The sequence below is a fragment of the Epinephelus lanceolatus genome, chromosome 3 (assembly GCF_041903045.1).
Source record: "Epinephelus lanceolatus isolate andai-2023 chromosome 3, ASM4190304v1, whole genome shotgun sequence".
Classification (NCBI taxonomy): domain Eukaryota; kingdom Metazoa; phylum Chordata; class Actinopteri; order Perciformes; family Serranidae; genus Epinephelus; species Epinephelus lanceolatus.
This window is the reverse complement of record NC_135736.1, coordinates 48372923-48389386: the sequence shown is the minus strand read 5'-3', so window position 1 is coordinate 48389386 and position 16464 is coordinate 48372923. Positions and strand designations below refer to the sequence as shown.

The 16464-nt window shown below is 40.1% G+C and overlaps 1 protein-coding gene across 1 annotated transcript; it reads left to right on the top strand.

The window, feature by feature from the left end:
* Nucleotides 1-886: 886 nt before the first annotated feature.
* Nucleotides 887-16461, top strand: acaa1 (acetyl-CoA acyltransferase 1). The gene is made up of 12 exons (XM_033623917.2): nt 887-1153; nt 4278-4371; nt 4857-4914; nt 4997-5076; nt 5155-5197; nt 5320-5418; nt 7702-7782; nt 8328-8518; nt 8946-9125; nt 10207-10262; nt 10813-10958; nt 11489-16461. Exons 1-12 carry the CDS (start codon nt 980-982, stop codon nt 11562-11564), a joined length of 1278 nt encoding a protein of 425 aa, XP_033479808.2. The 5' UTR covers nt 887-979; the 3' UTR covers nt 11565-16461.
* The last annotated feature ends 3 nt before the right edge of the window (nt 16462-16464 follow it).

Below are 16464 nucleotides of genomic sequence, written 5' to 3'. Positions count from 1 at the left end.
TGCAAGATAGAAATAAAAAGAGCAGCTGTGATATTGAGCAGAAACATGTAGTGGTGGAATTTAACCAGAGGTGAGGACATCAACTTTGATTTTAACACCAGTGACTCCTGACTTCACCTGGACTTGAGTCTTTTGACTTGAAAATACTTGATACTCTTCCCAAATCCCACAAATAAAAAAAGTATCTTGAGATGTTGTGTAATATTAGATCAGAGTACTTTATTTACTACTTTACAGCATTTACATGATACAGTAAAACAGGGCAGGAACATACAGCACTATGAATGTGCAATGTCAGCACTGCTTTTTAACAGACTATAACAAATAAATGCACATTTTAAAAGCATGCGTGATTTTTATAAATTAAATATCACTGTTGTAAAAGTGGCATAAGTGAATTTATATAATTTGATAACATTGACAGATTATCATTTTAACATCATGTATGGAACAACACTATGAAACATAGCCAATCAAAGAAAATAACCTAAAACAAAAACTAATACAGACATTATCATCCATGTGTGGGGTGGATACTGTTAATATATACACTGCAAAACTGACAACATCCAGTAGGTGGCGGTAATGTTACACAGATGGATGCCATGAACAAGAACAAAATTAATTTAAAAAAAAAAAAATAATAGAAAAATAGAAAATAAAATAAATTATGTAAAATACTAATTAAATAATGGTATAAATACAATAATAATAAATACATTTTAAGATAATATAACATAAATAGGAATGAGAAAAAATGTAGCCTAGTTAAATAATAAAATAAAATAGTTTTATTAACGCGATCAAACTGGAGAAGAAGAAGAACGTGGATGAGCCGTTCAACTCGCTGTAGTTTGTCCCTCCGCGCTTTCCGTCCTGACTATAACAACACGGAAGTGACGCAGCCTGACAGCTGAGGGCAGAGTACAAATCAAACAGGCCGCCTGCAGCTGTGTAACTTTGGTGTTTTGTCGTCGTTATGAACAGATTACAAATCATTTCGGGCCACCTGTGTCCCTCCGGCTCCTCCGGGCTCAGCCGGGATGTGTGGCGGACGGAGTGCGGCTCAGCGGGCAGCAGCGGCCCGGAGGACGTGCTGGTTGTTCACGGACGGAGGAGCGCTGTGGGCAAAGCTAAGAGAGGAGCCTTTAAGGTAACTGTGTCCGTTTACCTGCTGGAAATGTGATGATGTCATGATGAAGGTGATACAGTGACACAGTCATCACCTGCACTGAACAAGTACTCAGATACTTTAGTTACAGTACTGATGCCACACTGTGACAGCACTCATTCACTCAGTTTAAAACCTTAAAGTGTGTAAATATTATCAGCAGTTTAAGAATTAAAAATTCAGATAAGATATTTATGAATTAATACAGGAATAAATAAAGTAATAAATAACTGCGGGAACGAATAAATAAATACAGATATAAATGAATAACTTGGAATACGTAACTAAACAAATACATTATAAATAAATAAAAGAATAACTAGATTAAAAAATTCAAAATAAATATTTACATGCACAAATGAATAAATGAACATTGATAATTAGCAGGACATAAATATCTCAAATTTATTTCTACATTGTTGTACACTTAGATTTGTTTATTCATACGACATTTATTGATTTACATATTTATTTATTCCTGTATTTCTTCAGGCATTTATTAATGAATTCATTCATTTACTTATTTATCTATTTATTTACTAATTTATTTATTTAAGCATTTCTTTATTAACTCATTCATTCACATATTTAGCCATTTATGTATTTATTTATTCATGTAATTATATTGTTATTTATTCCTGTATTTATTTAGGCATTTATTTACCAATTCACTTATTTATGTATTTAATGATTGATTGATGCTCAGGTGATACTTTTGTACTTTGACTACATGATGCTGAGGATACCTGTGTACTGTTACTGCTGATACTTTATAAACATGTAGCTGACAATGACATGTGAAAAAAATTAGTACACCCTATTAAAGCCTGTGTGTGTGTGTGTGTGTGTGTGTGTTTTAACTATATTTAGACATATGGATATTTATATCAATTTTAACAATACTGAGAGATTTAAGTAATTAATAATTAAAACTGAAGAAAAGACTAAAATGTAATTTTAAAAAGGTAAAATAACACACAGTAGTGTCACATCAGGTACACATGATAAGAACACGGTTACTGAGCATGTTACAGGAGGCGTGTCCTATTTAAACCTCAGACAGTTAGTTTGCTGTGCTGCTGACTTTTGAAGTGAGTGAACACCATGGTGAGATTGAAAGAGCTGTCTGAGGCCGTCAGAGAGAAGATCGTAGCAGCTTATAAGTCTGGTGAGGGATTTAAAAAGATCTCAAAAGAATTTGAAATCAGTCGTTCTGCTGTCCGGAAAATAGTCTACAAGTGCCAAACAAGCTGCCAACACGAACAGGTGTGGACGTCCAATCAAGTTCACCCCGAGAGAAGAACGCAAGGTGCTAACTGAAGTGTCCAAAAACCCTGAAGTGTCATCATGGGACCTTCAGCAGGCTCTTGCTACTGTTGATGTGACAGTGCATGGCTCTACAGTCAGAGACTGCACAAGTTTAACTTTCATGGCAGGTGTGCAAAGAGGAAACCTCTGCTCTCTGAGAGGAACATGAAGGCCAGACTCAAGTTTGACAGAGAAACGTAGACAGAGACCAGAGCTTCTGGGATAATGTCTTTGACAGATGAGTCCATCCATCCATCCATTTTCACCTGCTTATCCAGGGCCAGGTCGCAGGGGCAGCAGGCTGAGCAAAGCACTCCAGACGTCCCTCTCCCCAGCAACACTTTCCAGCTCCTCCTGGAGGACCCCAAGGTGTTCCCAGGCCAGATGAGGTATATAATCCCTCCAGTGTGTTCTGGGTCTGCCCCGGGGCCTCCTACCAGTGGGAATCTCTAAGGCTGAGCACAGACACCCTACAGAGGAAACTCATTTCAGCCGCTTGCATCAGTGATCTCATTCTTTCAGTCACTACCCAGAGCTCATGACCATAGGTGAGGGTTGGGACGTAGATGGACCAGGAAATCGAAAGCTTTGCTTTCTGGCTCAGCTCCCTCTTCACCACAACGCAGCACCCCATCACTGCAGACGCCGCACCGACCCGTCGATCCCTCTCACGCTCCATTCTACCCTCACTCGTGAACCAGACTCTGAGATACTTGAACCCCCTCGCTTGAGGCAGTAACTCTCCCCCGACCCAGAGGGGGCAATCCACTGGTTTCTGACAGAGAACCATGGCCTCAGACTTGGAGATGCTGACTATCATCCCGACTGCTTCACACTCGGCTTCAAACCTCCCCAGGTCATGCTGGAGGTCACGGTGTGATGGAGCCAACAGAACCACATCATCTGCAAAAGACATGATGAGAGACAGATGAGTCTAAGATTGAATTATCTGGACACCATAACAGAAGGCATGTTTGGCGTGAACCAAACACAGCACTCCAGGACAGGAACCTCACACCAGCTGTGAAACATGGAGGACGTGTCATGGTTTGAGGATGCTTTGCTGCAGCAGGACCGGGTCAGCTCACCATCATAGAATCCACCATGAACTCTACCGTGTATCAGAGAGTGCTTGAGGAACATGTGAGGCCATCTGTTAAAAAAAAAATATTAGAGCTGAAGCAGAGCTGGACTCTGCAACATGTGAGCAATGAGCCAGAACATACCAGTTAATCCATCAAGGACTGAGAACTGAGCCAAAGCCCAGATCTTAATCTCACTGAGATGCTGTGGGGGGGCTTGAAACGGGCTGCACAGGCAGGAAACATCTCACAGCTGAGAGGATTCTGCGTTGAGCAGTGGGGCAGACTTCCCTCAGGCCGATGTCAGGGACTGGTAGAGGGCTACAGGAAGCGTCTCACTGAAGTTATTTCAGCCAAAGTGGGTATCACTAGCTGTTAGAGGGTCAGGGTGTCCGAACTTTTTCCTCAGTTGGAATACACACATTTGTTTATCTTTTGTTTAATGAGTAACACGGTTAATTTTTGTTGTTTACCTGCAATTAAATCACTTTAAAAACCAGACTAGACGCTGAAATGTGAACATTTCTTAATAAAGAACTGTGACACGACTGTGTGCTTGAAGTGGATGATTAGTGGGCTGGAACTAAGAGCGCGCAGGATGTTAATAGTAAAGAGTATTTTTACATAGTTGTACTTGTGAGTGCTCCCTGCTCGGTGCTGCAGACTGAGAGCTGCAGGGAGATCAGATGTGATTTAACCCTTCCTTGTGTCTGCAGGACACCACGCCTGACGAGCTGCTGAGTGCAGTCATGACAGCTGTGCTGACAGATGTTGGACTGTCAGCCGACAAACTGGGAGACGTTTGTGTCGGTGAGACGTGACTTTTGTTCTACCCGTCGTTCTTTGACCCGTCGTGTCATGTTCATGAAGTGAAGCTGCTCATTTAGTATTTGATCTGTCAATGTCAATCATTTACAGCAGCTGTCTGTTAGGACATGAGTGCACTGAGACAGTAAACTTTATTTAATAATTCTGAATTATACCAAGCAACTTTTCTTTATTACGTTCTGTTAAAAGATCAGTTTTCACTTCAGAGGACATTTACAACAACACTGATCTGTGATAGATTCAACAGGCCAAACACTGTATCAGTCAGGCTCTACTTGTAACAGCATGTTTACACTGTAGTCATCAACAACCACCAATTCTTCCACCACTGGCTGTGAAACAAATTCATGATGCAAATATCAATGAAGTAGAAACAGAACACACAGTAAGATTCCTGAAGTAACTGTGAAGTGTTTCTTCATCCTGACACAGATTTTAATCACGCTGCTGTGTGTTGCTGTCTGCAGGTAACGTGCTGCAGCCCGGTGCCGGTGCTGTGATGGCCAGAGTGGCTCACTTCCTCAGGTCAGACTCTTCATCACTGATTCACACGGTCATCCTCCTTCACTCAGTCACAGCACGTCTCACTGCTCTGTCTTCATTTCAGTGGGTTTCCAGAGACGGTGCCCGTCTACACCGTCAACAGACAGTGCTCCTCCGGGCTGCAGGCTGTGTTTAACATAGCAGGTACAAACTCTTCACTCCTCTCTTCATCACATGTTAACGTACCGTGTGTTCACTCTGATCTCAACTCTGTTTGTGCAGGAGCCATCAGGAGCAGATCCATTGACCTGGGCCTCGCATGTGGGTGAGTTTATTCAGCATCCCAACAATAAGTGATGCAGTTCAAATAAAATAATGTTTCTCACAGAGTGTAAAGTGTGTGTGTGTGTGTGTGTGTGTGTGTGTGTGTGTGTGTGTGTGTGTCAGAGTGGAGAGCATGTCTCTGCGTGGGATGGGAGACCCTGGAGATTTGAGCTCCAGGCTGACGGACAACGACAAGGCCCGAGACTGCCTCATCCCGATGGGGTGAGACCACCTACTGCACGACACTGTGTCAGAACTCAAAGACGAGGACTGAGCCTCACTGGATTTAAATTAAGGGGGTTTAATCCCACAGTTTGTTTGTGCCTCTAAATCCCCCAAAATCTGTCACATTGTTCCAAATATGGATTTTATGCTACTAGAATTAGTTTTAGCAACCTTAAACTTTGTGACAAACCCCGATGTGTTATAATGCTCTCAAACTTTTTTTTTTTTTTAATTCCAAAGTTTTGTTATGGAGCCCTCAAATTAATATCATTACAACATTTATCACAAAAAATTGTAATTTCTAATAGTTTTTATCTCAGACTTGCTAGAATCCCCAAGTTTGTTGCACCAACATGAAAAAGATTTTGTTATAATGCCATAATTTGTTTTACAGCCCTAAAATGTGCTTCCATAATCCCAAAATTTGTTGTTTGACCCCAGATCACTAAAAATCTGTCATATTGTTCCAAAATTGTATTTTATGAAACCACAATTAATAATAGCAACCTAAAATTTAGTGACAATCCCCAATGTGTTACAACACTCTCAAACTGTTCTGTTTAAAATTCCAAATATTTGCTATAGAGCCCTAAAATTAATTAAAAAAAAAAAAATTATATATATATATAGGTATAATCCCCTATTTTGTTTTACATCCTTAAAATGTATTTTTATTATCCCAAAATATCCTAAAATGTTTTGTGGCATTTGGATGTTTTTAGATTATATTTTAAAACATTTTAGGGCCATATCACGAAATTTAAAATTACAGCCATTTTCAGATTAATCAAAATTTGTTATTATAGAAAACATGCTTTCAGAGTGATGCAACAAATTTATAGATTATCATCAAGTTTAAGATAAAACAAGTTTGAGATTAACAGCAAATTTTGTGATTATAATTCCAAAAGTTAGGGCACCCCTAAGTATAAAGACACATTCTAGGGCTGTTAAATAAAATTAAGGGTTATAACAAAATCATTTCAGGACTGGTGTAACAGATTAGTGTCTTATAGCAGGGTTAGGGATACAAATAATGTTGAAATGTGTTTTAATGTGTGTTCAATTTTTTTATGATTTATACAAATTAAAATTTTAGAGATCTGTAACAGAGATTTGGAATTTTAAAAAATACAGTTTGAGAGACACAGTGGTGATTGTCACAGAATATGAGGTTGCTACGACTAATTTTGGTATCCTAAAATCCATTTTGGGAACAATGTGCCAATTGTGGGAGTATCTGAGGTCACAAACAACACATTTTGAGACATTATAAATACATTTTAGGGCTCTATAATTTTGGGAATTATGTAACACGTTTTAAGATATAATAAATTTAAAAAAAAAATGTGGGTTACAGCTGGTAAGAAGACAAATTTTGAGGAAATAAGTTTTGTGGCATTTGGATGTTTTCAGATTATATTTTAAAACTTATTTCAATGTGTCAAACTGTGTTTGATTGATCTCTAAAATTTAATTTGTATAATCAAATCCTAAAATTGATGATAATCCCTAAATTTGTTGTATTTTGCACAATTTGTTATATTTTGTTGGGGAGTTTTTTTATAATCACAATTTTTGTTCAACCTCCAAATGGCTGTAATTTTAAATTTTGTGATATGGCCCAAAATATTTTATAATATAATCCAAAAACATCCGAATGCCACAAAACCTATTTCCCCCAAATGTGTCTTCTTGCCACACATAACCAACTTTTTAAAATGTATAATTTTGAAAATAATTTTAATAATTTTTTAGAGAATTCCCAAAGCTACAGCTCCAGAGCCCTAAGATGTTTTCATATCTAAGATTTACCACTGAAACCACAAACTTTGTTATTCTAACATTTGCTATCCCGCCCAAAAATGTGCCGCGATCATATTCAGTAATTGTTTTTATCAAACGTTGTTTGCTTTTCCACAATGTACTAGTCAAGATCCCTTTTTTGTTTTACAGCCCTATTTGGGGTTAATCTCAGTTATTTTCTCTTAAACATTGTTAGAATCCCAAAATTTGTCACAGCACTCCAGAAATGTATTTTTCACAATCCTAAATTTGTGCCATATGACCTAATCTTGAAATTTGTTATGGAACTCCCACACTTACACAGCCCTAAAATATATTTGACATAATTCCAAATTTTACCACTGAGACTACAAAATGTATTATTCTGACACTTGTTATGGCAACCCAAAATTATAATATTAGATATAATAAACCAACACCAGCATCTGATCCGTCTGAAATAACCGTCCATGTTTATGTTCCTTGTTTGTGCAGCATCACCTCAGAGAACGTGGCAGAGAAATTTGGCGTCTCCAGAGAAAAGCAGGACGCCTTCGCTCTCAGTTCTCAGCAGAAGTGAGTCAAAGTGTTTTATGTTGTTGTGTCTCCGTCTGCGTATCTGTGTGCTCACAACAGTCTCCTGCTGTAGGCGTGTAAAATATTTGGTTTTGATGCATTTTGCTTCATAAATTTGTACATTTGAGAAAAAAAAAACATTTTCCTAAAACACATGTAACAGCTAAACGTTCTGAGAGGTTTTTAATAACTGCAGCGTGTGATGACATGAAGGCATTTATTAATTAATTAACACATTAATTATCTTAACACCTCTGCGAAAGAAGTGGTTTCCAGTTTGCTCGTCTCATAGTCGTTAAAAATGTCTCAAAAACCTGTCAATAAATATTGATGGAAAGAAATGATGGGAAAAAACAAGCAGTTAGTGTTTGGCACAGATTAAGGAGTTTTATTAATTCTTCTCTTAAATGGTTTGCTCATGATTGACAGCACAGACAGTCTGCTGTATGTGCTGTGTCACTCTGCATATTGTGCATCTTGAAATGAACATTTTCTTTAATTAAACAAATGTATTAATGTGTTGTTGTGTGACGTCCTTCACACAGAGCGGCCCGGGCTCAGAGCACAGGAGTGTTTGACCAGGAGATCGTTCCCGTCACCACCAGGTTTGTGGACGACGAGGGGAAGGAGCGTGAGGTGACGGTCACTAAGGATGATGGGATCAGAGCGGGAACGACTCTGGCAGGACTGCAAAAACTCCGGCCGGCCTTCAAACCTGACGGCAGCACCACAGCAGGTCAGTCATGTCACTAACAGGTGAACTCGTTCCTCTCTCAGCTGTCACTCAAAGAAAATAAATTTATTGTGTTAGTGCGACTAAAACCAGACTTTTAAAATACACATAAACATGTTAGTCTGACTCTCTTTGGGAGAGACAGACCGACATTTTTCAACAATTTAACACATTTTTTTTGATAAAACGATTAGTCGACTAATCGAAGAAATAATTGACAGATTAGTCGACAGTGAAAATAATTGTTAGTTGCAGCCCTATCATAGAGGAGTCGCACATACTTGTATCAATAAATGGATTCCTCTCCCGTGCTTGTATACTGGGACAAAGACAGTAGTCCAGTTAAATGTCCTAGTCCAGCTGGAACTGTAGCTCCACTGCACTGTGCACGTTAACGTACTGACTGACACAAACACGTGTTCTGTCTCAGGTAACTCCAGCCAGGTGAGTGACGGAGCAGCAGCCGTGCTGCTTGGTCGCAGGTCTGTGGTCGAGGCTCTGGGTCTGCCCGTCCTGGGAGTCCTGAGGGCCAGCGCAGTGGTGGGTGTTCCTCCAGATCTGATGGGGATTGGACCAGCATTCGCCATCCCTGCAGCTCTGCAGCAGGCGGGTAAGATGTGTGAACATGAACCTCCTCATTAGCACCTTCTGCACCAAAGTAGCTCTGGTTCTTGAACCGTTTCCCTTCGAGGTCGACGGAGGGTGTCGTAAAACGGTAGTATCAAGATGTTGGATGGCACTGATTACCTGCAAACTTTTGTTCTGTTATTACAGATGTTTGTTAATCCAAAATCAAGCACTGATTAGCTGTTAATCAGATCACTGCACGCTCTCTTCCACACCTGTAGAATAAGACACGCCCACTGTACTTGACTTGAGCCCTTTATATTTTCTGCTACTTCATACTTGTTCATCTCAGAGGGAAATATTGTGCTTTTTACTTCACTACAATTGACAAATGTAATTACTTCTCAGATTCATATTTTTTATACAGAATATCACCAACAAATAAAAGTTAAAATAAGCTCTGCCTTTACCAGCTGCAACATTAATGTGATCGACACATAAACTCATCAGTAATTATAATCCAATAACATATCTTATTCTGATATTAGATAATGAGGGATTTTTCTTTTGGTACGTAAAAGTAAATTTTGAGGCTATAACTTTAACTTAAAGGGCCAGTGTGTCAGATTCTTGTTGCTTCCTCTTGGGTGCCTGTTTCTACTACCTGGTTGTTACCTTTTTTATAAAGTCCAGAGCTCACCTGCGCACTGTGCCGTGGAACGTCCCAAACACAGCAAAATAAGAAAAGTAGAGATCCAAGCAGAGCGCAAAGTCTGCAGATAAAAACCCCACCACACACTGAGAGTGGGTTCAATCTCACATCTTGCACAGTGTATCTTTGAATACAAAATCTGAATATTTCTTCCACCACTGCTTCCTCAAGTGTCACCACGTCAAGTTCTTACAGTACATGTTGTATTGTTGGTTTGACCACCAGGGAATTTTCTAATTAATCCTCTGAGTACAAAGTACACAGGCAAGTATGTGAGCATGTCTGTGCAGCCAGTGTGGCTGCAGGGACGTCAGTGTGCAGCAGTAAAATACCTCAACAGCTACTACAGTAAAACTTAAATGATCTTTTGGCTAAAAGGCTTCCTCTAACTCAAACCTGTTTCCCTCTGCAGGACTCACTGTGGCTGATATCGACGTGTTTGAAATCAACGAGGCCTTTGCCAGTCAGGTGAGTTCAGAGCCAGATGTTGATGGAGCGTTTTTTTCCAGCTGTCGTGGATGGTTGGTTTCTGCATGTTGAGGAGATGTCACTTTATTTTCTCACTACATGTGCTTCATTTTTCTTTCACTGACAAAAACATACTGTCGTCCTGCGAGGGCTGCCCCCTGATAGTAAACTAAACATTAGTTGGCAAGATTTCATTGGTCGCTTAGTTGTAGAAAACACAACAAAACAAGGGGCAGCTCTACTTCCTGCTCAGAGGTTGAATCTTTTTCTTTGAGATCTGAGATTTCTGCCTCCATCCCAATGGGGTTTTTTTGCACATCAGTAGGTCTCTTTAGCATCAGTGTCCTTGTTACTCTGGACAGTTTTTGTTGGAGAATTTTCCACTGAAAATAAAGAAACAGACCATCATGATGTCTGTGGTCTGTTTGAAGAGAGATTTAAGATGGAGGGAAAAGTCTCTGCAGTGGGAAAAAGAAAACACTTGGTCTAAGTGTGAGTTTTTATTTGTGTGTGTGTGTGTGTTTTGAACTGATCCTTTACTGCTGCTCAGGCCGTGTACTGTGTGGAGAAACTGGGGATCCCGCTGGAGAAGGTGAATCCTAACGGAGGAGCCATCGCTCTGGGTCACCCTCTGGGCTGCACCGGAGCTCGACAGGTGGTGACGCTCCTCAACGAGCTCAAACGCAGAGGCCGAAGGTTCGTCTCAAATGATGCTTCAATAATTATCATTTGTTACCAACACTTGAGACTAGGGATGGGAATCGAGAACCGGTTCCTGTTAAGAACCGGTTTCAACTGGTTCAATTCATTAACCTCATTAGCCTTTATGCTTAACGATTCTTTTCATTACGCCAAATCTAAATGTCGATGTCGCACTCGTCAGTCAGCAGCACATTCAACAACAAAGAAGACGTAATGGCGCAGAGACAGAAGCGGTCAAAAGCGCGGCTTCACTTCACCAAAAAGAACTCTTACAGCATGACGTGCAATTTATGCAGCACCGTATCTCAATAAAATTTGTGTTGTTGACACCGAAAACCTGTAAGGTCTACTTTTTCTACACAGAAAATTCACAGGAGGAATCGATAAAGTATCGGATCGATAAGCAGCATCAATAATGGCATTGATAAATAAAATCCTATCAATTCCCATCCCTACTTGAGACTAGTTTAAAGTGTGATCAGGTGACTGGTCTTACTGTTCCTCTCATGTTTTCCTGTCTGCAGGGCGTACGGCGTCGTGTCCATGTGCATCGGGACTGGAATGGGAGCAGCTGCTGTGTTTGAATACCCCGGACCGTAGGAGCCAACTCAAGACTGTCGCTGTGATTCAAAGCCCCTTTCAGACATGACCGGTAATCTGCCTTCTTCAGACCGTCTGCACAGCTCAGGTGTGATCAGTTACATTTACACAAGATCATGATATTTACACAGTATGGCCACCGACTACAAAAGACCAGTTGTCTGCAGGCTACCAGAGCTGCTTTGGTCAGATTCGGAAACCAAGAGCTGGTGTCTCTCTTTACTGTCCAAGAAGGGTGAAAAGATCCAGTGTAAAGTGAAAACACCGATCCACATCACCATCTCAAAGATATGCCTTATTGTGAAATTCCAAAGGCGCGTTTGTGTCACTAACACATGACGCCAGGCAGATAATGACAAGCAGCCATGACAAAGACAATGAGGATATTTACTTTCCTCTCAGGAATAAATCATTGGGGGATTTTGGAGAAAAGAGGGTCAACAGAAGATCATGCTATATGCACACAGTGCTGCCATGTGATTAAAATACTCATACAGGCTGGAATTAAACCGCGCTGTTCTGCCGCAGGATGCAGTGACTTAAACCAACAGTGAGTAAGAAGTAGAAATAATACATGGAATTCATTAGGCTGTCAGTAGAGGAAAACTCTGCTAGCTGCTAGGCTAATTTATGTAAAGCTGAACTTTGACAGTTATTAGCGAGCCAAATTTTATACTTTTGTTAAATCTGTAAAGCAATGCGTTATGTCTTAGTGGAGTCAATTTAAAGTAGGTTAAAGGGTTTTTTGTCTTCGCACCAGTGTCCTTTTTCAATTGTGCTCAGTGAAGAGCAAGCGTATGCAGCTGCCTGGAGAAAAGGCGTCGCACCCAGCGTCTTTTTCCAGAGCCCTCCGCATTTTTTTGCAGCCGCTCCGAGCGCTTTAAGTTGAAAATCTCTAACTGTCGCAACACAGATAGAAAAGGTCATTTTGTGGGAGCAGATCGGCGGCATACACTACATGTCGCTGGTGAGGGTTGTGCTGTTATCACCATCGGCTTCGTAAGCTTGAAGTTGACCGTGTAGTCAACCCTCTGTTAGTGTAGCGTTATTTTAGCTAACTGGCTAATGTTAGTGTCAAGATATTGTTGTCATAGAAACAAAACCCACATGCAGCGCATCATTTAAACAATCAGCAGTAGTGTTTGTTTATGAGGCGCTTGGATAAAGTCCTCCCAGCACTGCAGTGCTTTTCTGCTGGAAAAAAAAGACACTATGTGGACTCTGTGCAGCGTCTTCTCTGACCAATCATCTCATATCTATTGCAGGCCCGAATCAAAATCGTATCGTGGCAGATTTAGCAAACATCGTATCTTCTAAAGAATCCATAAAATATTGTATGGTGATACTACAGCCAATGAGACAACAAGCTTAAAGGACAGCCTCACATTATTTTAAAATAAGTCAGGTGCACACAGGAACACTGGAACAGGTTTTGCTTGTTGTAAATATTCCTCCCATTTCTCTTGGACACTAACAGATCCCTTCCTCATGCAGTTTCAAATATGTCTTTACAGGTTAAGTATGACGTTTTCTCTGTGTAGTTAAAAAACAGAATTAAAATTCATACTAAACAGACTTGTCTAAGTGTCTAATTCAGACTCCTGAAGTGTCAGATAAACTTTGGAATACATTTTTTGCAGAGAAAGAGGACTGTCGATTTTGTCCCTTTTTACTTACACTGAAATAAAGAGATCAATTAATGTCCAGTATGAACAGGAGGACAGATTACAGCAAGGAAAAGCTGCTCCGGTGTTCATATGTTTACCTGACTGCTGCTTTAAGACAGACTTTAAAATCTGTTAACCTGTTTTTTAAGCTTGTTATCTCACTGGAAGGCACAAAGAGTCGGCAGCTCTTCCTTTCAGCACCAGACCAAATTCAAACCACTTTTAATTAATGAGCTCATAAAAGTATCAAGTTCTGGTCTTTTGTTATCGGTGGCCATGCTGTGTAAAAACATTATCGTGTGTATGATTACTGGCAGTGTAACTGATCACACCTGGGCCATGTAGATAATGTAATAAACCCGTCCTTTAGCGTCACGCTGCTGTAAACATGTCACCTCATACACAGGTTTCTCACCTAATGCCAGAGGCAGCATGTTGTGAAAGCATTACTATGTTCATATTAGTACACACTGGTCCTAATACTTAAACAGAGTCAGCATGAAGCTCAAACAGCTGTGACTCAACAGATAAATCAACTCAGCAGTGTGAAAGGTTTAGGTCTGAAAGGGGCTCCAGAGATTAGACTCAACCTTTAAATCAATCTGTCACTGGGCGAATGCTGCTGCACTTTAGCTGTTAATACTTGCATAGAAGAAATATTTCAAACAGCAGCTGATTAAGTGCCTTTGATTTTATGTTGCTCATCAAAACACTGATTTATGCTGCTTTAATTCTTTAAGTGAAACAGGTAAATATGGGCAGGAGGAGAGGTGAGCTGTGGGATGAAGGACTGCAGACGACAGTTACTGTTTTCTGTAAGCAAGGTACAAATATTTCATGCAGTCCTGCTGCCATATGGAAAATTATTTGCACTGTAGCAGCATGAACTTAAAGGCCACCGTAGTTCACAGCTCCTCTACCCCCACTTAGATATAAAAAAGCCTTTTGTTTTTTAGCAGCATTAATCAGGAGTTCATGTGTGTAACGATACTAAAGTTTTACTGTAGGTTTCTAAGGATGTTGTGACCACAGTACTTTCTGTCAAATCTAAGGACCAATCCCAAACAGCCATTTAGTCTGTAAATGAATGTAGTCCTGATTAATAACACCTCTTCATGAGGCGCTGTGCGTTTGTGAGACATCATTAGCATCATCTACGGCTGAGAAATGTTCACATAACCATGCTGCTCTGTGAGCTTTATCCACAAAACTGTTACCGAAATGTGAACAAAGAGTCAGGAATTTCTCACAGCAAACTTCAAGCCAGCTGTCAGAGATCTATTTAGCAGTCAGTACTTGTCTTCAGGGAGAGCTTTGTGACTCAGAATATTTCAGGAACAATTTGAAAATGTACATTTTACTGCTGCAGACGACAAAAAAAGAAAGGAAATGTTCAGGATGTCTGGATCAAGATACTGAGTCCTATAGAACTGAACATCTGCAGATTTAGAGTCAGATGCGATTCTTTAATTAACCTAAATGTCAGTCATTGAACCAATCAGCTATCAGCGTGATAACGATAAGTCTCTGGGTGCAACCAGGCCCCCAGGAAGTGCGCCGGGCTTTATGCTATTGATGCCATTGGGCCGAAAAGACTTTTCCCATAGACTTAACCTGACGTTTTGTAAATCAATAGATATAATTTTTGAGAGCACAGCCCCTGAAAAAAAGACTTGTTTCACTATGAGGATGTGGGGACATTTGGAAAATCTATAAGAGCCTCACGATTAAATCATTGTATCTCCATTCAATTTAGCAAAGCACTGCACGGCGGACGTTAGCAGCTCTGCGACGCTCGGCCACCGCAAATCTCTAGGTCGCTTGCTCCGTGGGCCCCACAGTATGAAAGATTTTTTGCCTTCATGCACTACTGAGAAACTTTCATAGGATTGAACGGGGCCCCGCCTTAAACGCTGTATCTAGATCTCTTTATACATCCAAGGCTTCCTCCTCTGTGTGCTCGTCTTTGTTTACAGTCCAATTGGCAAGTTGAGAGGCCACATACAGATTCATGATGCTCTGTAAACCGTTATTTGCATATGAATGCAGATAAATTAGGAACAAACTTGCTGAGTTGTCGTCAAACAATTGCTGACGGGTTCAAGGACTGCATTTCTGCCATACTTTCCGCCTCTTGTTGTTCTCACGGTAGGGTCAGGTAGCTAACTCTGTACTTTTAAGAGTACCAACCGAATTACGTTACGAGCACTGATTCGCGTTAATCAAGTTTCAGTACCTCAAGGTGCTTCTGGGTGAGACAGTGAGCCACGTCCCGACTGGAGCTGATGGCGGTTACTCAAAACAGTGGAGCAGAATCCTTCCCATTGGAAATTACATTTGTGCTATTACAGAGAAAGTAAAGTACTGGCCAAAGTTAGTGTTTGGTTCAAATGTGAACAGTACCCAGCCCTACCACATGGACTATTTAAGGTTGGGTACTGTTAAAATTTGAACCTATACCGGAACCAACACTTCCTTGTTTTTTAGTACTGTAAATGTAAAACAAAATGTAATTTTGCTATGAAATCCTGCTCAAAGGTGATCTTTCAATACTCATCAGATGAAAGCCAGCATGCACCTGATACCAAAATCTTGTCCCGTTGCAGACAGATTCAGCATACATTTGCAGATTATGATTATGTATCTAACTCACTGTAATAACAGTCATAGCTAATTGATTTGAATACTGAAACTTTGTTTATTAAATTTAAAAGCTCATTATTAATGTAATAATAATAATAAAAGATAAGTTGGAATAATACGACTTCTATATTTAATGTGACGCGACCTGCTAGAGAGAGGATGTCTCATTCTGTTGGAGTTGTTGAACTGGAGAGGATGATACTGAACTGAGACGTGCATACAGACCCCGAAGGCAGCCGTCGGAGAGAATTCAATGTGCCGAAATATGCCGCTAAAAAATATATAAAAATAAATCTTTCCCCGATAGTGACGTGCAGATTATCTGTACATGACTCGTGTGACAGCTCTGCACCACTTGAGAACCTGATTCTTACCAAAGAGCAAATTCAATAAAGTACGAAAACACTGGTGAATGGCCCAATTTTTTTTTAAAATCGCTCAAACGCGGCACATAAAAAGGCCCAATTTATCACTGTTATGATCTACATTAACTTTTGAATAACTGTAGACATTTGTAAAACTGAATTGTGAATAATGTCTTTACATAACTGATTTTCTATGTGTAAAAATAAAACGTTTCAACAGGATGT

Bases quoted from the DNA above. Each gene is read 5' to 3' on its own strand.
- acaa1 (XM_033623917.2), top strand. From the start codon at position 980: ATGAACAGATTACAAATCATTTCGGGCCACCTGTGTCCCTCCGGCTCC. The intron at 5,077-5,154 runs GTACAAACTCTT...CTGTTTGTGCAG, and splicing joins GGCTGTGTTTAACATAGCAG to GAGCCATCAGGAGCAGATCC. The intron at 7,783-8,327 runs GTGAGTCAAAGT...TCCTTCACACAG, and splicing joins GCTCTCAGTTCTCAGCAGAA to AGCGGCCCGGGCTCAGAGCA.